The sequence below is a fragment of the Apteryx mantelli genome, chromosome 1 (assembly GCF_036417845.1).
Source record: "Apteryx mantelli isolate bAptMan1 chromosome 1, bAptMan1.hap1, whole genome shotgun sequence".
In the NCBI taxonomy this organism is placed as follows: Eukaryota; Metazoa; Chordata; class Aves; order Apterygiformes; family Apterygidae; genus Apteryx; species Apteryx mantelli.
In genome coordinates this window covers 24247339-24269980 of record NC_089978.1, presented here as the reverse complement: position 1 = coordinate 24269980, position 22642 = coordinate 24247339, and the positions used below count along the sequence as shown (strand labels likewise).

The window sequence follows — 22642 nt, the reverse complement described above, 5'->3', positions numbered from 1 at the left end:
AGCACGCACCACGCACTTGCATGTAATTTGAATTGTTTGCATCGATCCGGGTCCTGATAGAAGACTTATTTCAGTGATTGCTTTTCATTACACTCTCTCTTTATAAATTAGAGCTATAAGCAGATGCATAGATATAATAAGACTCTCGGAGTGTTTTTTTTTTTTTTTAAGAGGGATCGGGAACTGAATAGATTCACTAATGTAGGGATGCTGAATTTAAGGAAGGAAGTATGCTGTGGATAGTTTCTACTTGTCATGGATAAGATGTGTTGATGGGTCATAGTCAAAGATCTTGTATCTGTGCTCTCTTCTACCTGTTCTTTGAACAAATGAAAATTCTGGTTCCCAAATCTGTTTCCACAGAGGAAGGGAATGCACTCTCTCATCCAGTTCATTACTTTGCTAAATTGGGATTATAACATACATTAATGTCAAACAATGGGAAATGCTTACATGTTTATCATTGTAAAGTGCTCTATGATTTTCATAAATCTTGCTGCAAAGAGGCTTTAATATCTCAAGCAGTCATTTCAAAGGTGGCCCAAGAGTATTTTAAATGAATGAATGCCTGTAAGTTCATGGGCTAAAATTGCTCAGGTGGTTGCTAGTCAGCTGTAGTCTTGTTTTTTTGTGATATGGGAGATCACATCTTTTCATTTGAACTTGGAGGGTCAGGCTTCTTGTACTCATGAGCTATATGCTAAGATCCTTATGCGGCCAAATGTTGTAGGATGTGTACCATATACTTCAGGAGTTCTCATTCTCTGAAGTAATTGTATTTTAGGTGAGGCTGTTGAGGAGCCAATGTGATTGATCCTTGTAGAATGGAGCAGTCCCATTTTGTTGCAGTCTTTGCTAACATATTTCCACCCACAGTTGGCCATCATCTTTGTGACAATGTAGTTTCAGTGCTGGTTCCTTGATTTAAGTCTGGTGTGGGAGCTCACTTTTCTTCTTATAGACAGTTTGGAAGTTACAGCTCTGGACTGGCCAAGCAGCTAGTTTAAGATTATTCTCTATGTATGGATATTAGAAATGACGTTAAACTATTTATGTCAATCCATAAACAATTTTTTTCAACTAAAAATCTTCTTACGATTAACTAAAGTGTCTATAACCATGAAGCTGAAATTCTGATGTCAGTTAGGTATTATCTGTCCAATCATAATCATGTGCACTGAGGTGAAAAACTCCAGGCATAAGATTTTTCCCATGCCTTTCTATGCTTGAGCTTTAACAGTGCTGTGTGATAGGAGAGCTAGCAAGGGATGCCCAGAGTAAAACCTTTTTTAATACTTAATAGATAATGTAGGATTGTGCTTAAAAAAAATTCAGTAAGGATAGTACTGAAAAGGACTTGATATTTACTCTGAAGTTGTTTAGAACAATGTGTTTAGGGTCAGGCAAATCTTTTCTAACAAACATGTTAAAGTATATATTTTGTGGAAAAAAAATGAATATAAATATTGATTTTTTTTTTTTTTCTGGCAATTATTCTTTGTGTCAATCCACTGTTTGACTAAGCTCCCAGATAACCTTCTGAAATTTCTCACGAGGTTTTTCCTCACCTTTTCCCCATGTCTCTTACAAGAACTCTCAAGCTTTTGCTTCTCTTCTTGTGTTTGATTAGTACAAAACCAGTAACAGGCTATTTTTGTCCAGAGACGATTTGTGCTGACACAAACCTAACATGTATGTACACTTACGATCTGTAAAACAGCTTTTTGGGAACTACGTATGTTGAAGAAGCTCTTCCATCTCAGGCCTGCATTTCATGACTTCCTTTTTTGTATCCAAATTGAAGTTTTAGTTCTTCTGACTCACTTATATTTTAGGCATCTTATCCTTTTTGTTCAAGCCCTGAATATTAGAAAGTAATAAATTAGGTTTTACAGCACTGGCAGGTTGTGTGGGTACAGGGAAGAGCAATATCCAGGATTTTTACTTTGTTAGCCACAGTGCCTTTTCAGATGATCTTCTCTTCATTAGTTCATTGATCTGTACTCCTGTGTTCATAACAATGATGTTATAGGTCATCTTAAAAGACTCTCTTCTAGTGTTATATCCCATCTTTGGGCTTCCTTGGACTTTTTTTTTCTACAGTTACCACTCCCATGGTTCTTTGTGCTGTAGTAAGACTTAATTACAAGGCTGAAGATTGTGGAGAAGCTCTGTCCTTGAGTGATTTAGTCACTGTTCTTGCTGCAAAATGAATGAGGTTAAAGGTTTTTTGTTGTTCTTTATGCTTTTCCAGTAAAAGTAGAACTTGTCCTTTTACCCTTATCCATGCATTAAACTGCAATGAAAGTCTTACCTGACTGAATTATATGGGGGTTTTATGCCTGGCTAGGAAATAGGAAAGTAACCCATGCTAACTGCAATGAAGATGTGCCCCAAGCTATATTCATCATAAAACAGAGATTGAATCTAGTATTTCTGACTTTTGCTTCTGCTGTCTAGAATCTAGCAAACGCTTGTTAGCAGCTGAAAGGTATCAAGTCTTTTGGTGATTGAAGTAAAGAGTAGAAATGTACTTTGTAGCTTAGAAGACAGCAGTCTGAATATATCAGACTCAGATGTACAAAAGGAAGTTGTAGTAGTAGTACTTATTTTTCAAGAAACTGAGTAATTATGTTAGCACAACCTGAAAAAGTTTAAAGCATTTTAAAAATGATGCTAATCTAAAATCTGTAGTATTAGACATTAAAATCTTTTGCTTCATCTTTCAGGTATTTGTCTACATGTTCCCTTCTTTCTCTATCTGCCAGTCTAGTGTCTTATATATCAGGCCAGTGTACTTTGTTTTGAAGTGTCACAGAATGTCTTCAGTGATTAATTCAGACACCGAAAACTGACATCAAACACACAGTTTGTAGTTTGGCTCTGGATTGCATAATGTAACAGTGTGTTCTGTATCAGAAGTCTGTGCATATCTTAGAATCCAAATTTTTGGTTTTAGGCTTGTTTTTTAAAGGAATAAAACTTAGGGAGTCATACTGAATGGCTGGCTGTTGTCCTTTTCCTGTCTCCCTGTCCCACTAGTACCCTTTTGCCTATTTCAGTCACATTTGACAAGGTTGAAGAGGTCTCAAAGATTCTTAACTTCATACAAGATTATGGGAGAAAAAGGCTGGTAAGAGGAAACAGACCCTGTAAGTGCACAGCTGAGGTAAGGTTGCAGTGCACACAGTTACCTATCTCAAACGTCATGTGAAAGAAATTTTATAAAAATGCTTAATTGCAAGAAAAGCTTATACTTGCAATTAATTGTAAGATATGTATACATATATGGGCTTAATTACTGCTCAAGGAATTATATGTTTACAATAGGATTTTCAAACCTGGTTGTGAAATCTGCACTTAATGTAAATTTAAGTTTGTCAGAGTCAGCCAGAAATGACTACCATGTATTCACTTCTGTCCCTTCTAACTGGGCCATCTGCTAATTGATGATCAGTTTAACAGATTCCATAGGAAAGTGGAAGGAAGAGGCATGCTGGAAGAAATGAGAACTGAGAGTTGCGGCAAGGACAGAAAAGTCATGTAGGAAAACAGCTTCAAAGTGAGCAGGTGATAGAAAAGAAAGCAGAGGATGAGAGGACTAAAGTAACACATGTAAGGGTTCTGACTTGTGCTTACAGAGAAAATAACGGTGTTACAGTATTGCTTTACCCAGCTGTCTGACTTGCTCATGTAACAGAGTTGGCAAGAAGGAACATGTGCTGTGTCTCAGCTACTCCATTTCATTCTGGAATTGTGACTTGAATCCACCTTGATCAGTGTACTGGAGTGTGTAGGCACATGTTTTGTTGTGGTGATTCTGTTGCAAGTGCATTAAATTTTGGAGAAGCATGTGTTAGACAGTTGGCATAAGACCTTAAACCACTACAGGGAGGTTCATCAGAGCTCATCTGTTGGTGTTCTAATCAGAATTTCCCATGGTGAATATGACACTAAGACTCAAGGCATGATTGTGACGTTTGTCATCTTTACTTTCATAGATGTAACCTGTTACAATATGACAACAGAAGATGAGTCTGTACGTTTGCTCTTTAAAATACTGGGTTTGTGACACTCTTAAATAGTCTAGTTAATTTATGCAAATTTGTTATAGTTTACATCAAAATACAGATTTGACTGTCTAAATTAATATAAAAATGTCAAATATGAGACACATGAAACAAAAAAATTCCTGAAGCTGCGTAGCTGTAAAGCAATATTTATACCATAGAGCACAGAGAATTACATAGTTGTCATTTTGCTAGAATAATTTCAATTATACAAATGCCCTTTTTTCTTTTTATACCTGTATGTATATGTATATTCATTCTGAGCATGAAAACATCATGAAATACAACCTTCGACTCTAATCTTGCCAACAGTGAGAATTTTTAGGTGCTTCAGTGGGATTAATTGATCCTATTAATACACAAAACCTGAATATTTACATAGTCTTTATATTTACTTTTTAAACTAGTGAAACAACTAATTTGCATTGAAACTTGTAGGGGTGATTCTATAAAAATGTACTTAAAGGATATCTGTTCATTAATTGATGTCCTCTACTTTCCTTTTTCAAATTTTCCAGAGAAAAGAGGAGCCTTGTGTTGATAACTTTTCCTTTCCTAGCTTAGGAAGTTTATGAAAGTTAAATGTGTTTAACAAATGTTATCTTTCAAATAAGGTCCTTACTCTGTCTACTCTTTCAGTCTTAAAAAAAAAAAAAAATCTAGATCTTTTTTCTAGTGGTGTTATCAGAATGATGTATCAACAAAAATATACCTGAATTGGAAAACACTTTTACCATTTTTCATAAACTCAAAAATATTTAATGATTATGTGAAACTTGTGAATTATAAAAGCAGCATGCTTGTTTTTATCAAGTAGGAATTACATAGATTAAATTAACTTTTAAAAGGGTACATGAAACACAGCATAGTGTGCAGTTTATTAATGAAACCATTTGAGCAAGTGTGTTCTTATATTTCTTTTATGCTCTGCATTTTGGGTGATCAAGTAAGTCTGATTCTAGAAGATGAGTATAATGCTTCAAACTGTCTATACATGTATTTAGTTGGTGAAAGTTTTTGTAAGGTCACCTCCTGATCCTCTTAAATACTTTTCACAGACTTCCTATATTGTCTGTTAGTATAATTCAACCCTTAACTAAAAATCTATGAAGGTAATAGTTTTCATCTTTTGGGAATCTGCTTAGTAAATGTCATTATGAAATGTTTTGCATTGAACCTGGCAAAAATCCATCTAGTTGGAAGAACTTAAAGCAAACGCTTCTGGTATCATAAACAATATTACCCCAGGAGTTTTTTTTGAAATATACAAGATAAATAATACTTATCTTATTGACAGTACTTTATTTTTAGCAATGCCATTGACTTCCTTCTGCATTGAAGATAATAAACAAAGTCCATTGCAAGTGTAGTAGCAAATTCGTAAGAACTGTAGAGGCATCCTTAGGTCTTTGCATGTTTTGAAGATCCATTCCATGAAAAAACAAAGCCCAGAGTTCTAATTCTTGGAGTCCCTGCTTCATATGTGAGAGGTTTGCTCAGTTGAGCTCAAAAACACAGGTGTGGTAGATATTCGAAATGTGAAGAGAATGTAATTTTATGCTATACTGTCATCTTCCTTGTTCCACCAATCTTACATAATAAGATACATAAGTATCATAAGTACATATGTATAAAATACATAAGACAATGTCTTAAACTAATCAGTTAAGATAATAACATTTTTAAAAGTATTTTAAATATATGAATTGAAAAAAACCCAAGTATTTCATAGTTAACTCTATCGATAAAGTCAGGTGCTATTAAAGCATGTTTTTTTGCAGATAAATGAACAACGAGGATTACTGAAGTTTACTCAGCATATTTCACTTCTGCTTCCTGGGCAAGAAATGCATCATAAGAAATGCATTTGCATTTTGGTTTCTGTTGAAACAACAAATGTAAACTGATTTAATATAGCTATATTGTTTGTTCTTAATCCTGATTATATAAATGCAGGGAAAACGTGAATTTACACATTCTGATTAAACATGATTAGAAGAGTAGAAATACATATTTCTTCTTTAATAGAAGATTTCATTAGCCACAGTATTGTGCATTATTTAGAATAGGCTATGTAAGTCTGTACATCTTCAGTAGTAGCACAGACAAGGAAGAGTCTTCTAATACCTGGCAAAAAAAGTGAAAGCATAATTAAATGAGTGCTTATATTGCTGAGATTTATTTTTACAGATTATAAATAATTAGTTTAATTCTGCACTCATAATGTTTTGTGACAGAATTCAGTAATGTTTTATTCTTGTTGAGGAAAACATTGTTATTCCTGGGTACAAAGTTTACTATTTACTTTTAATGTCTTTTAGTCACCAGGAAAAGTTCTGTTTTATGTTTTTCTTTTAGTTACCTATAGCTTAGGACATATTTGAAAAATTTGGCTTATGTGTACCTATGCAACATGACTTAGTTACGTGAGTCACTTATCTTTGTTATTTCTTGCTTCTTGGGGAAGGCAGAGAGTATTGCAGGGAATAATCTGGCATAGAGTATATATGAAGGGAGAAATGGATCTTTAGAATTTTGATGGCAAGTATAAGTTTTGAGATAGAAAATTTCTTTTAAAAGGTAAAATTTTTAGTTTTACATGGGAAATTTACAACTCTAAAGCTAAAATATAAAGTGTGTTACAGCAAACTACTGAAAAGATGGCCTCTTGACTTTATCAACTGCTGTTTATCCTAGAAAGGGATAGATCATCCCCCTTCCCTGTCCCAGAAAAGATAAGACTAACACCAGTATAATTTTAAAAGCATTTTAGACTGGTTATGATCAGGTCTTTTTAAGAGAACTTCTTTCAGCTAGACTGGATGATAATGACAAGGTAGGACACTAAAACTGCTATTGTTTGCCTGCATGCTGACATGTTTTTAGATAGTATTTTTAATATAGCCTGGCGATATATTTTTTTTCTTTAGACAGATGCTATAGAGTGGGTGTATTTATGTTAGTGTATTAGTTCAAATAAGGCATGTGCACTTCTGAAGAGCTTCTTCCAGGCATCCTCTTGTACCACAGTTTGGTTTTGATTTTAGAGTGGTCTTACAGTGCACGAAATAGATTCCTCTTGGAGGAAATGAAATTGGGCAATGTGTTCCAGTCACAGCTGAGTGTTCAGTTCCAGAGCTGGGTAGAACCAGACTGGTGAAAAACCTCTGAAATTGAAATAATGTGTATGTCAGATCATAAGCACCAACTGATGTGCTTTACAGGTCTGCTCCTATTGGCTTAAGCACATTAGCTGTCTCGAGTACTAGTTCTGCATGTAGCACCAAAATAGTGTGACCTCTGCTGCAGTGAAAAAAGGCATTTGTAAAAGCCAGGAAATAGTAGTTAACAGGTTTTTTTTTTTAAGCTTGCTACAAAAATAAAAAAGGGGCAACAAATGCAGCTTATATCTTCACTTTACCATTTTTTTCCTTTCGCATTGAAATGTACCTGGGTTAATTTCTTAGTTTATTTTTGAACTTTGAGAGAATCTATATTTATAAAACTTGCAAATTAGGGGAAATCAACTATACTTAATTAAACAAACATAGAATATTTTCCTCTCCCACTGTGTTTTCTGGCCTTTGATTCCACTAAACTGAAATAAAAACACTCATTTGTTTCATGTTAAATGTGTTAATTTATAGAAACCTCAAGCTCTTTTGAAAATAAAAATTGAGAAACTATTTGTTTAGGGCCTCTCATGATAAGCATGGATTCTTATCCCTGAATTAAGTCATTAGCAGCTAAGGGCATATTTGATAAATCCAATAATATAGCCTCTTTCTTAACTTGGTGGGGGAGAGAGGTAATAAACAGTGACTTGAACAAGGTTAAATTAAGATTATTAATGATTTGTAAAGTGTACAGTAGCTCACACTTACACCTAACTTTCATTATGTGTGAGAATACTGTTTTATAACCATTGGTACTTTAACATCATTTCCAGGATCATGTTCAATAATAAATAGAAGTTAGGCGAATCTTGAAATCTGTCCAGGATTAATGTGTTAAGATTAAAAACAAAATAAAGCTCTGTTATTTTTGAGACTTGTCTTTTAAAACTCATAGCAGCATGTGTAGCATCTAGAACAGAATAGTTTACAAAACTGAAGCTCATACAAAACCAAATATTATTTTACATTTCTGCGAACTGTGTGACTTGAAAACAATGTAGTGTAACTTATCCTTACAATTATTATCAAATATATAGAGAACTTGAAATTTGTTTCTTTATGGAATTGGATTTATATGTTTGCTGTATCTTTTTTCTGTATTGAAGTAATCTGTGTTTAATAGGTCATAATCAAAATTTTGATCTTTTCTAACATCTGTTACATTGTAGTGTTGTTTTCCATATGCTATTTTAACACCTGCTTTAACTGGTCTAAATCAAATGAAGTTTATGTTTTGGCATTATTATCTGTTCCAGTGTAAGCTGTAATAAGCCAAACTAGATGTGTTTTTAAGATTTCATATTATGGCCTTTATACACACCATAGTAGTTGAAGTTTTATCTTCACTTTATAAAGCTATGTTGTGTTAACTGTTACAAATATATATTCTGTATGCCAGTATAATTATCTCTGGACTGGAAGGAGAATAGTGTAATGCAGTGTATATAGGTTAAATATTAGCTTTTGTTTGATCTCTGTTGTGCCTCTGCTCCTTTCCACTTCTAAAATTTTGGGATAAACCATCTGCATGGTCCCTCTGCCTTCCTGAGTGGAAGCACAGAAACTGGAGGTGGGGTTTACTAACCAGAGTTAATGATGTTCCTTTCTCTCCACTGCACAATGTCAAAGCCAAGGTACTGTGTGGGGACTGAACACCTGTTGTATAGGCTGTTCAGTGGGCCCCAAAGGGGGAGAGGATCATTCTGGGATCTTCCCACATCTCAGTTAAATGGCAGAAGAAGTACTTCTGTACTCTGCAGCATGCATCATAGACTGAAGTCTCCCAATTCTAGGTCCCAAGCCCAGTAAGTCCATCTTGGCTGGTAGGAGATAGACTCTACTTCTGCCTCAAACCTTTGCTGACCCCTTGCGCAAAAGATCAAATGGTACCATAATAGTTGGTGGTATCACAGTTCTTCCTTTACATCCATATTTTCATAATGGAAGATTCAAATGGTATTGATAATATGTACTGTAATGCAGAATGGGAAATATTTCTTAGAAAAGGCTAGTTAGCTTTTAAAAAGCTTTTCTGGATCGCATGTTAACATGCGTTTTAGCATACTCTTTCAAGCCCCAGCTGCGTACTATGTCCCCACTCTCTGCAACTAACACACTATGCACAGTATAAATTGTTACTTCGAGGGGAGGATTGACTTCTTTTATTACAGACAAAAGGAGAGCTGTAGAGGACAGTCTAAGTAGTTAGAGGGCTTTTATATTGGTATAAAACAGCCATGCTGGTTTGTGTTAATAAAATATTCATAAACAATTACAGTCAAACATAGATAATGCCTTGCTCTGGAATTAAGTGAAAATCTAAGCCTTGAATGAACAGCCTTGAATAATCAGAAAATAGTAACATTATAGGAGTATGTTAACCTGTTTTATTTATTGGCCAGTCAGAATCATTATTATGCTAGAGATCTAAATACGGTATTCGAATCTGTACAAAAAAGAAACATCAGAAAAGTTTAACACCATAATCACCTTCATTCCAAAGACAGAATAAAGCAACTAGTCCATCCTGGCTTTTTTTTTTTTTTTGGGGGGGGGGGAGGAGGGGGAAGCATTTTCTAAAAAGTTGCTCTTGAATTTATTTATTTTTAATGAACTGGAGATTATAACAATAGGGCGTAAAAGGCCTTCTCTGTTCCTTTTTTTCCTGGTTTATTTGTAAATAATACCTACCTTGACAGAGCTTATGGCTGTATTTCAATTTTGTTTTGTTTTAAGGTTGCAAAATCAAATATTCAGAAGTCATGGCGTGCTTTGATCTAAATGAGGGTTTATTCCCCTTCTCCTTACCACCAGCATCGCCATTTGAGAACAGCTTCTAAAATAGTAAGCACTGCAGTCATGTCCCCAGTAAAAGAAAAGCTATGTGATACTGGAGAACTGCAGAGAATATAACTGATGAGAAAGCGTCCAGGACCATGTTGTGAATGGAGTGGAGCTATACTGACCATGTGAAGTGCAGAATTATGTTATCTTTGGCTCTGTTCTAATTAAAGTTGCCATCTCCTAGTGGACCTTTGGCAATGTGTTTCCAGTTTGAGAATTACTGAGCTACGTTGTATAACCAGTCTTAGTTCTGCAGTATTGCAATCACATCATGGTAGATTCCACGTAATATAGCTTCTATTTTAATTTTATGCATTTTGATACAGTCATAATTTTAACTTTGTCCCCTTTCCCCATCTGTAATTAATCTGTGAAATCCTGACTGCTATTTTTAATGCACTCTGTGATTTTGATTTAACTTTATTCTGTTAATGCCCAATGCCATTTGCTATATCTTTGGTATAGGTGAAGAACTTGTTGGGAGGGAGCCCTGTCTGTTCTTAAGATTCTTTGCTGTATAGTATGGGCTATTTTAGCTTCACTTGGACCTGACTTTAGACTGGAATATTCATGTTCATTTATTAGTTTTATAGGGAATATATGTATGTGTGTCTGTGTGTATTGATATATATATACATATATTTCAATGTTGTATGCAATGAATGTTGTATGCAACAAAGGAGATTTAGGGTTGGATACAATTGCTTCTCTCTAAAAGCAGTTAGTGTGAGACTTCATAGAAAGTCTTTTTGTTCTCTGAATTTTCCAGAGCAAGGGCTTGTGCATCTCTTAATTTTTTTTAATAGTTATTTGCCATTGGGTAAGGCCATGTTCACAGCCAGTTATTGTGGAGAAACTTAAATACAGCAATTTATTATCCTCTGTGAAAAGTATTGTTTTACCTAGTAGACAAGTCTAAAAATGATGTAGCTAGAGTCCCCCAAATGGATTTAAATACTTTGTTTATGTTATGGAAGCTGTGTGTGCTATGCTGATAATCTATTTGTGAAAAGGACTTCAGCTTTTTTTCAAAAGAATTGTCATGCTTCTGTTCAAACTGGTTTACAGGCAACTGTTGATGGATAAAATATTATGTTGCTATACTTCCCTCTTCCTACCTTTTCATTTTCCTTCCTTTAAAATCAAGTGTTTACTGAACCAGTTCAGACAAAAGTCATATGTTGGAACCAGAGTAACCAAAGTTACTTCCTCTGCCTTCTTTTTGAGGATCAAAACAACAGATTTGTTGGGCAAAATCTGCAGCATTTCTAATGTGCACCAACACTTGCTGCATTGTGCTGCCATTAAATTTACAAAATGCAAGGTATTTAACAGAGTACTTTGAACATCATATAGTTTTAGTGCAAGTGAAACAGACTCATCTCTTTGTTTCCTGTGAACAATCTGCCTCTAAACTTTTTACAAAATGTACTACACAGTGTGGGAATTACCATTGTAGAGAGGAGCTCACCATTTGGCCTTCTATCAGCTGCTTTGCAATACTGTATAAGTGCAATTGTTACTCAAGGAACTGCACTCTGAAAATAATAAATACAGCACACCAAAACAGTGTAATTGCATGAAAGTACATAAAAATGGTGTCACTTATTTTGAGATAGTTTTGAATAGAACATACTTAGAAACAAATCTCTGAGAGGTTTTGGATTATGTTGAAATAATTTGCTGGTGTTGGAAGTGTGTTAGGTTTTTCTCTGTATTATGAGTATCTAAGACATATGGAAAAGAAGACTTGCTGGGTGACCTGTCTACTTTCAGATCTGTGTGAAATGATTTTGTCACCAATCTAAACAACTAGAGAGTGTAAATCAACAGAGAACTCAAAGAACCAATTTTTCTGCATTCTTGGCTATTATCTCCCTTCCTAAGAGCTTGTCTTTGCGTTAAGGAATAGGACTAACCGAATATATTTAGTTAATCTGCCATGTATGATTATTGAGCTGGGACGCAAACTCTATTTCCATCTTTTCTGGGTACAAATGGGAAGATGTTTAATCCATTCTTCATTTTTACTCTCTGATTTATTTTTGTTTTCCTCCCTCTTGACTAGAGGGATTGCTTCAGTATTAGGAAGTGAACCTAACTCATAAACCCTAAGTCCTGTGGTCTGAGATCTGATGATACTGGTTTGGTGTTAACGAATTCTGTACCTGTGACCAGTATGGTGGGTTTTTTTTTCCTGTAGGTAAAAGAAAGTAAAACAACATCTTGTTTGGAGGATAAAAACATTTGACCCAGGCAACTGTAAAACTATGCAAATGTAAGAATCAGGATTGAAATACAAAGTGAAATGCATAACTGTATCTCAGTACACATTGTAGAAAACATAGCTGTTCTTGACCATTGTCTCTCTTCCCCAGATGTCTACTGTGGCTAGAATGTAAGCTGTGACTGTTTCACAGGCCAGCGGTGTGTACGAGCTGCCACTCGTGGCTGTAGTTCAGCATTTTAGAATTTTCAGAGGCAGTCATTTATCCTTGCGGAAAAAACTCAGAATATCTTTCTCAAGTGGTTAAACTCACTGTGTACATAGCTGCAACACTAATATTTTATCGCTTTTAATTTTCTAGGGCGCCAATGCCTCAGCTTTGGAGAAAGAGATTGGTCCGGAACAATTTCCAGTCAATGAGCACTATTTTGGTTTGGTTAATGTAAGTTTCAGTGCATAACCTGATTGCTTTAAAATTACACAAGTGAATTTGCTAAATGACAAGATTTTCATTGAGTGAATAATTAAAACACTGAAAGACTTATTCTTTTAATATATTTAATGTATTGAAATATATTTCAGTATTCAATATATTGAAATAATTGTTGAAATTGGACTATATTTAATACTTTATTTCATTATAGTTATTATAGCCTATTTTTCTTTAAATCACTGTCTTGCTATTAAAATGTAGAAGTCTTAAAAAATATTTAGAATATATAGCTTGCAGTTGGTAATATGCCAATTTAAGTAAATAAATACACTAAAATAAAAAAAATCTGTGGAAGACCATTGATGATATGAAGCGTTCCTGTCTGCCATTTGTATTGAAATGTTAAAAAAATATTGACCTTGAAGGGGAAAAAGAAGTGTGGAAAAAACAATCTTGTTCAATTCTATCATAAGTTTTCAGGTGTAACTTACTTTTCACAAGCAATAACAGAAATTAAAATGTAATATTCTTGTTACGAGAAGTTTCATGATTCTGTCTGAAATCAATTATTAAGTAGTTTTCTTTTTCGGGGCTTCAGAAAGTACATATTGAAAACAGGTTGATTTTAACATGAGCCATCATCTTAATGAATCTGATGAATTATAATACTGTTCTGCTACTACAACATACATCTCTACCTCTACATTCTTAGCACTGACAGGCTTCTGGAATGTGCACTTAAATTAGTAATTTAAATTAGTAATTTTTTCCTTTTTCATGAAAGGTTGAAATACCTTCAAAATATGGCTTTGTTTCTCTGAAAAGATGAAATACTGTAGTTGAACTGTTAACACTTGCTGTTAGTTCCATAGCTGAGTTTAAGCTTGTAAACTCATTTCCTTCAAAGCAGTTCTTACCTCTTCTCAAATCCGTTACTCTGACAGATAAACCTGTTTTCCTAGTCTCTTGTTTCAGTCCAGAGGATTTGTCATGTCTCTCTGCACATATTTCCAAATGGATTGAGAATCATTGCACTATTTCTTTTATACATACAAAAACTGCTAACATTAACTCATGCCCAGAATATTGGTTGGTACAATTGTGCTCCCACTGTCACGTTTTAGATTTGAATGTATCCCCTGTTTTTGCCATAGAAATGCATCTGGAGAAAGGAAAATACAAAAGACAGACCTGAAAACTTACAGCATCCTCATAATAATCTTATACAGTCAGATATCCCAAATGAATCTTGTCTGATGATTCCATTGACCAATTCCCTTTCTCTTGAGAGTATGGCACTTTTAAAATTTGAACTATGAATTATGGCAATGAGCAAAAGCCTTTTCCTGTCTTGGCACTGTCTTTTAATAATGCTTTAACATTTTTAGAACAGTGGCTTAGCTTAAGCCTTTCTCTTCCTCTGTGGTTGTGTCTCTCCAAATGCTTATTAAAATGACCCAAATACTCATGCATTAAACAAACTAATACCAGATCAACCTGCAGATCACATATTAGAGAGAAATTCCAAATTTAAGTTAACCATTTAAATTCAAATGTTAAACTGGGTAAATATACTGATGTATTTCCACCTTAACTTTTTAAGGTCTTCAAATATTTGATTTATTGCACAGATTAATCCAAAATACAGAGAAAAAAAAGTAAAAAATTTTTTTGAATTTGGTATGAAGTGGCCCATGCTTTTGGTATATATTAATAGTATTCTGTTTCCTATCTCCTACTTGCTGTATGTTTAAAGAAAGAAATGTTGAATGTAAAATGTGTTCTTGTCAACAATTAAACTTGTCCAGGAGTGGGTTGTTATTTTTCCACTAGTATTTTTCTTCTTTGCCATCTTATAGGACTAAATGTTTACACTGTTGAGTATATGCCTCAGTTCATCAAAACCTGTATTTACTTTTTTAAAATCTGTTATGTTCTTTGTACTTTGTAGCTTTTTAATAGAAAAAACCAATCTTTTAGTTTATGCAGTCTATCTGTTGTAATTGTAGTTGCACACACAGTATGATATTATATTAAGAATTAATGAAACAGTAAAATTCTATTGAACTGCTAATCCTGAAGCCCAACATACTTTGTAGCCGTAAGAAAAGTTTCAATAAAAGATACGCTTTCTACAATGAAGACAACAAATTCTGTCTTTCTGCCATCCAGAGGCAGTAGGAAATTTGAGGGGAGCTCTGTCTTTTTTTGAAGTCATTGCCCTCAGCCATGTATATAAGAGATCAGCAGCTCAGATATCTCAAGGTACTCTTTTAATTTCCTGTGTAGAACAGGACAATAGATATTTCTTATTTTAGCTTCAAACAATGAAGTTTTATGGACGAAACTTCTTCAAATTGTAACTGAAAGTGAAATGGGATTCTATTAAGTCTGTGGCACACTAGTGCTGTGTGTTTCAAATACAGTGGTTGGCTAAGGCAGTTCAGTCATACTGTTGCTTGAATGGTTTTCAAATCTGTTATACTGATTGTGTTTACTATTAATTATCTGGATGCCATTACATGTGTAATAAACTTGCAGAATTCAAATCTGCCAGGAAGGGGGAAAGGTAGCAGTCTCTTTACTAGCAAATAGCCAGTTTCCTATTCAGAAGGAATGACAGAGCTGATGATAATTAGGAGTAATGAACTGTTAGATTGAGAAGTGATAGCAATCACAAATTTCATCTCCATTGAATTTTTTTAATCGTTTTATAGCAATTACAGGAAGTGAGGCTTTTAGAGGTTAACTAACATTTACTACTAATTTCTTCTAATTCATTTATCAATTTTGTTTGTCCTAATTTTGTCCACAATAACTGAGAAAGGCCACGTGATGTGGAAATCAATAGCTCTGTTCCAACTGTGTGATAGCTAGTCATTTGTAATGTCTGGGACAGAATTTTAGATACAGGTGATGATTCTGTAATAGAGACCTGTGAATCATAAATGTGGAGATTATCCAGATATAATGTAAAAGAAGAAAGGGTAGAAGGACCCTCTTATCTCCTCTTCAGCTTTTTGGGGGAATCCAGAAATTATTCAGAGGCTTTGCTGAAAGAACAATTTGAGAGGTAAAAGAAGAATTAAGAAAGGACAATTATGGGAAGCATGCAGAAGAACAGATGGTCAGTAGACTTTTTGATTGTGTCAGTGAAAGCTCTAAATAGAAAACTCTGCTTACAGTTAAAAGGACAAATACCGTTCATGAATTCAGTAGAAAATATTTAAGATGCATGGTAAGATGAAAATGTTATTAGCATGAAGTACTGCTATTTGAATCCACTAAACTGAAGATCGTTGTGAACTGTCTATCTGAGGTAGCGACTCCCCTAAAAATGCTAAGCATGAGCACTTTATTCACCTAATTCTAATTTTCCCTGTCAGGGGCAAGTCAAAGTGTACTTCAGACTTGCTGCTGATTCCTTCTCTCTGCATGTCAAGCCAAATGCTAACTACAGAAAAATAAAGTTAGCATTGCTAACATCATCTGGAGAGCCTGAGCATGTAGGAGTGACTCCTGATGTCAGGTCAAAGAAAGGTTTCTTACCTGAATAGAGGTTTTACTGATGAGATTCAACAAGTATCAATTGCCTCTGTAGACGTGGCTCAAATCTTTAAGCTACACGTTAATAATCATATGGTATATGTTCGATGATACTTACCAAAGCTGTAGTCTCACCATTCCAAATACAGCTCATGTTGTCATGTTTTTTTTCCTCTAAAGTTCTTTGGGAACAGTTGCAGGCTTCATTAGTCAAACTGCTGCTATGCAGTCCTCTCCCACTCCTTTCTCCAGCTCTGGCCACCTTTGTCCTTGTGCTGAGCCATTTCAGCTTACTTAGGTGCCAGACTCTCCTCTTTTTCGTTGCCTTGGTTGAATAGTTTTCTACCAGCTGAGTAAGCTGAAATGGTTCTGTTCCAGGTCAGACAAACTACAGTGCTGGCAGAAGGTGTAGGAGGGAGGATTATGCAGCTGGCAAGGGAAAGGAGTGTGGGACCATGAGGATCAGATCATGAAAATGCAGCATCAGCACTGCATTATATTACTGCAGTTCTGAAGTAGCCCTGGCAACTTGTAAACAGGTAGAAAGAAGTATCCTTTTAGTTCCCATTTTACTAAAAATGTCAGCCATGAATGTCAGGTGTAGGAGTTGAATTCATTCTGAACCAGCTGAAAATTCAAGAAATTTGGTGTGCAGAAACTATGGGAATGCACATGGACAATCAGGTCTGCATATCATTCTTCTTTCCCTCTAAAATTCAGTAATGCAAACTCTAAATGTCTGTATTCTGCACAAATTAAATTCATAATCTTATCCAATGAGTATCAAATAACAAACATTTTTAATCTGATAAGGTGACCCCTCTTCAGAGTTTAACAGACTTCCAGAACAGAAAGTTTGATTATTCAGGCTCCTGCAATGGATCTGTGTGTTTTGGAAGAATTGCAACAAACAGCAGTTGTGAGAATCACTGATGTATCAGATGGAGGAGGAACCATCCTGGTATACCAAAACAGTGCTCTAAGCAGATCTACATTTGTGTAGGTCTCTTGATCATTCTTGGAGATATGTATGGTTCAACAAACAACTTTTTTTCCCCCAGTTGTGTATTGCATCAAAAGGGTAAACTGTAAGGCCATAAGCTATTTGCAGTGAGTTCAGTTTGTTGCAACTTTCCTGATCGTCTTGCTCTTCCCCCCCCCCCCCCTTTTGTTTCCAGGCAGACTTGTGTTGTAAATTTGATATTGGGCTTTAAAAAAAGGGGGGGGGGGGAGAAAACAATGTATGCAGTATTTTTGTGAAAGAAAATAATCTGATTTCTCAGAATTTAGAGCAGAAGAACAATATGAACAGAAAAAAGACACTTTTTTTTTTCTTAAATATGTATGTTTTAAGATGGTCCTCGCAGGAACAAGGAGGCAAGCAATAAATTAGTTGAAAGCATTAGTTAAAATGACTCCACTGTACACAGTTTCTATTACCTTTCTCTGATTGAGATAGAGAAGTTCCAGTATCCTGTACAGACTGACAGATTAATATACAAAATTACTATGGTGGCCTTTCTTACTGCTGTTTCTTACTGGCCTGTCTTACTGCTTTCTTTCTGCTGTTTCTCTGAGACAGACTTCACAAGCATTTCATTTTCCAACTGTTTTATTTTGAGTAATGCTAGCTAAATATCCTTTGTGTTTTAAATAGTTTGATGGCCTTTCCATACTGTGCAGTTTCATATCTCAGAGTGGTTGGAGTGTACAGATTGTCACTACAAAGCATACAGTTTATGTTTACAAGCTTCCCATTATGTAGTGGATCGCTTTCATCTTTTTACAAGTATTGTGCTTCTGAGACAGTGCTAATTGTAAAGTGAGGAGAGAAGAAAGGTGTCTGTTTTTCAGTTTGGAAGGAGAGCTAAGGATTAAAGAAGGAGAATTAGAAAGGGATGTATGTTGTAGAGGTCAAAAAGGCCCGGATTGGCAGTGTTCAGTAGATGGTGGGAGGACAAGGAGACTTGGAACAAGGGCTTAGGTATTTTTGAAATTAGGGATGTGCTTTTGTATTGGAATCAAAGATGGAAAGGAAGGTAATAAATGCAGATCTTACCACATTTATCTGTATTACAAAGTCATTATAATTTCTGAATAATAGTAAACTTACATTTTAAAAAGATTTTAAGTTTTGAAGCTATGAAGATTGATGTTCTTAGATATAAAAAAAAAAGTGAAGTAATAAATTTCTTCATGAGTCTGTTGTCAAACAATCTTCTATTGATTACTATCTTTCTGAATTTGGTTGGAGAAAACCTCTTAAGAACCAAATCTCCTTTTATTTCCTATCTACAGGCATGTAGGTTAACGTATAATCATTAAACTTAACCATCTCAATTTCTTTCAGTGTTCTGATTTCTTTGTTGCTTTGCATTTTGGTTGTCTCTCACTGCATGTTTGCCATTCTAATTAATTTGTCCTCAGACTGCTTCCTTTTAAAATTGGAATGTTATGAAATTTTTAATTTGCTGCCTTTTTATCTTTTGACACTTGCTGCAGAAATTATAGCACTTTTTCCATTTGATTTGATTTTAAGAACTTTCTAACATTTTAATATAATTCTCTTTTTATGGGTATTTTTAATTAGAAACTCATAAATAATCAGCTTATATTATTAAATGTTTTGACATAAACTACTGTGTGACGTTATCTGCTTCCCTTTAAGAAAAAAAACTGTCTTCTCCTCTTAAAACCAGTGACCTACTTGAGTATAGAATTGGGCCACAAAGAAGCTAAAATAAGCATTCTCTCTAGCTTAAAAAATAAAAATAATTGGTGTTAATTTCCTCACTTTTTTTAATATGGTGGTCTTAAGAATTTGTAATGTCTCCTCTTTTTTGTTTTTTAATTGCTCATTCTTTCTGTGCATCTTGGGTATTTACAGAGCAGTTCTTCATATTTCTTTAACTAAAAAAATGAAAAACAATTATTTACTTGCCAGTTTTCTACTTAAATTATGTGTAGTGTTCTTGTTGGTCATTGTCTCAACTGGGAGATAGTGAAAAATGGTTACTTCTCTGTTATTCTTTAGATTTAAAAGCTTTCAGTCCTCTTTTTCTATTGAAAGAACTTGGCTCTTAAAATACCCCTAAATGCACTCTTTTTCCTATATAACAGTGGCCCCATCACAATATAGCCTTATAATTTGCTACCAGTATATGCTAACATTTTTATATAAAAGATAAATATGAACATTACTTTTGCATTTTACAGAATGTGTGTAGTAGGTGTGTGTTTCAATTTGCAGCCTGAGTGAGTGCAGCTGAAAGGCTAGATTGTTTGCTGAGGGCCTTATAAAGAATTTCTGACACTTTCAATGTTAGGTAGTAGGCTCCACTGCAAGAGAGCAGCATGCAGTGAGAGGAACTCTATCCACTGACCACTCTCGATGCCTTCGTAGAGTGGGAGTTTCTAGTGTTGGGGTGAGCTGGAGACAGTGTCAGTGATCAAAAGATCAAGGGGAGAGAAGGAGTGCCTAACAGCTGGAAGGAGCCTGGGAGAGAGGAACATCTGGAGTGTCTTGATACAAAGAGGGTTACAGATACTTTTCTAGCTGACTCTTTTCCCCCATTTCAGTTCAGGGGCCTGCCTCCATCAAAATACGCATGTCCAAATTGTGTATTCTTTTTCTTTCAGTCTCAATTTTGAGACTACCACCTATGCCATAGCTTTGAATCCTAAACTAGTGATATTTCAGTGATTTAAGAAAGTTCTTGAATGTGAATCCTGTCACCCTGGAGTGGAAATTGACACTTTAGGAACAGGGTAAAGCAGTTATTTCTGACTTTGATCACAACTAATAAGATTTGGAGAATCCAATTTCTGAAATGTCTGAAAAGCTATCTTAATTTATAGCTGAGTTTCTTCACAGTACAAGGTCATGCTGTGCCTGTTCTTTACTGTTACGGCTGACGTGATAGATGGATAGGTTTTCTGGGTAATTCTGGACGTATTTTGGGAGCTGTAAAATTGTTGGTATTTGAACATTTTGATCCACGTTAATGCAAAATATTATTAATAAGTTAAATTTACAAGTAAGAAAAAACAACATTGTTCAAATTTACCGAGGTATTTCTCACTTCTACTTACAGTATACTTGTCCTTTGTGAACCAGGAATATTCTTTACTATCTTAAAGTCAAGAAGAAATGACTTGCAGAAAATTTGTCCCTGCTCATGCATTTTCTTATACTTTGGATTTAATTTTTCATCTCTACAGTAATACAGTGCAAGCTAATAAATCTCTCTCTTATTTTACAGTTTGGGAATACATGCTACTGCAATTCAGTTCTTCAGGCACTTTATTTTTGTCGCCCATTTCGAGACAAAGTCTTAGCATACAAGAGTCAACCAAGAAAAAAAGAAAATCTCCTTACATGCTTAGCTGATCTCTTCCACAGTATAGCCACCCAGAAGAAGAAAGTTGGAGTGATACCTCCCAAGAAATTTATAACAAGATTACGAAAAGAAAATGGTAATATTTTTCTTTCTCGTGTAATAATCATATCAATTGTGATTTAGTTCCGAAGTTGAAATAGTGGAATAATTCACCTATGTATTTGCTAAGCATAAGAAGTGTTCTTGGTGTTGCAATATAAAGAAGTTGGTCCTAGAGTAAGGACGTAAACCTGGAGCCATTTTGAGAGAGAATCTTTGTCTCTTTTCACATAGAACTGAGTGTATTGTCAGTGGCTACTTATGAAATTGCTTGTTAATTTTGCCTCTTTAAGAATTGTACTTTTATAATCAAAATTCACTGTAAAGCTTTTATTCTGTATTTAAAAAAATTACTCTTTGAATGTAGGTACTAGTTTCCCAAATTGGGTGTGTGGAAAGGACAGTAAGATATCTGTGCAAGAATCTAGCTTTTAAAAATGAACAAATTTTTAAATTCAATGAGGATTTATGCAGTACTTAACTTGACCAACTATTTTTTTAATAATTAATGCATTTTAGAAGCAGTAAGCGGTTTTATTTAATTTTCTTAGAGTTATGGATATCCCAGGTTTCTAGAGATTTCCACAGATTTTTACCATTTCTTAGTTTATCCGCAGTATTTGTTGATCAAAGTATTTTAGAAAATAATTCTATATTAAAATACAAATGAAAGCTTGTAATCTGCTACTTGATTTGGGTACTTTTTAAATAAATTATAACATGAAATCTTACTAAAAAGTAACCATTAACTTTAAATAAATAGTGTAAGGTAGCATATTTACCATTGCTGCAATAGAAATGTTCATACTGTTGTAATCTCTCTGAGAGCATATATTCAGACTGAAAAAAATTTAAATGTTAGGATGACCATCTCTGTAAGTAAAAACAAAGAATAAAATATTACAATGATATTCCTAATTTTAAGTGACCCCCATAAAATGCACACCATGAATAGTAATAATGACATTGGCAATGTTAAAAAACTTCTAATTTGATGTGCAGTCTCTTACCTACACAGATTAGAAAACTGTCATTCAGTAAATGTAGTAAATATAATTGTATTTTGATGCACTTACAGAACAAATTAATCATATTGAATATTACTAACCACAGCAAGTGCTGGGGTCAATTCAAATGGAAAGTTGAAAGTAAAACACAGGAGCCATTAAGTTCTTTTTAGAAAATGTTACTTTTTAATGCTTAATTATGTCATAACACTAGAATTCTAGGCAGGAAAAGGTGAAATCTTCATGACTGGAGATCAGATGTGAAAGTTCAGCTCTTGTTGGCTTTTTAGGTCTCTTCTAATGCTGATAGTCTTACCCTTCTTACAGAAGTAAATGGCTACATTGTCAAGCATAGATATTATATATGCTATTAAGTGTTTATCGTAAAGGTATATAATTTTGTGCTGTAAGTAAGAGTTAGATTAAAAAAGAAATCAGATGGGTATGCAATACCAACTCTAGATTATACACTGGTCAGAATCCAGCCAGACTGGAGCGATGGCTGAGAACATAATCTTTACGTGTTCCACACTACAATCCTGCTATTCTTTATTGCCAAAGTCTGAGTCCAGTATATGTTCGTTAATGGTCTTAAAGCTTAGCATGCTAAGAAGCAGCTGCCAGCTTGAAGTCAGCTGAAGGTATACCATTATGTTTGCTTAAAGCTCTTCTAATCATAAAATGAACAATAGCAAGGTCATGTGTGGAATTCATTCTGTTGTACTTCGTGTCAGTTTACTGACTGGGCACATAGCCCTGAAGAACTTCTGAAGTAAGTGTTTTACCTCAAGAGACTTGCAGTTCTTGTTTTGCCTGTACTTACTCAATTAAATAAAGGGGTTACAGTTGGCTAGATTCAGAATTAGCCTATTCTTATTACTCAAAAGTAGTGTAGCAGTT

At 34.6% G+C, this 22642-nt stretch overlaps 1 protein-coding gene across 2 annotated transcripts in view; it reads left to right on the top strand.

Moving 5' to 3' along the window:
* The window catches only part of USP12 (ubiquitin specific peptidase 12), a 40780-nt gene that overhangs the window by 907 nt on the left and 17231 nt on the right, over window positions 1-22642 (top strand). For both annotated transcript variants that reach the window (XM_067290672.1, XM_013962137.1), the window contains exons 2-3: window positions 12679-12759; window positions 20559-20772. In XM_067290672.1, the coding sequence (XP_067146773.1) occupies window positions 12679-12759; window positions 20559-20772 (295 nt within the window). The remainder of the gene's footprint in view (window positions 1-12678; window positions 12760-20558; window positions 20773-22642) is intronic.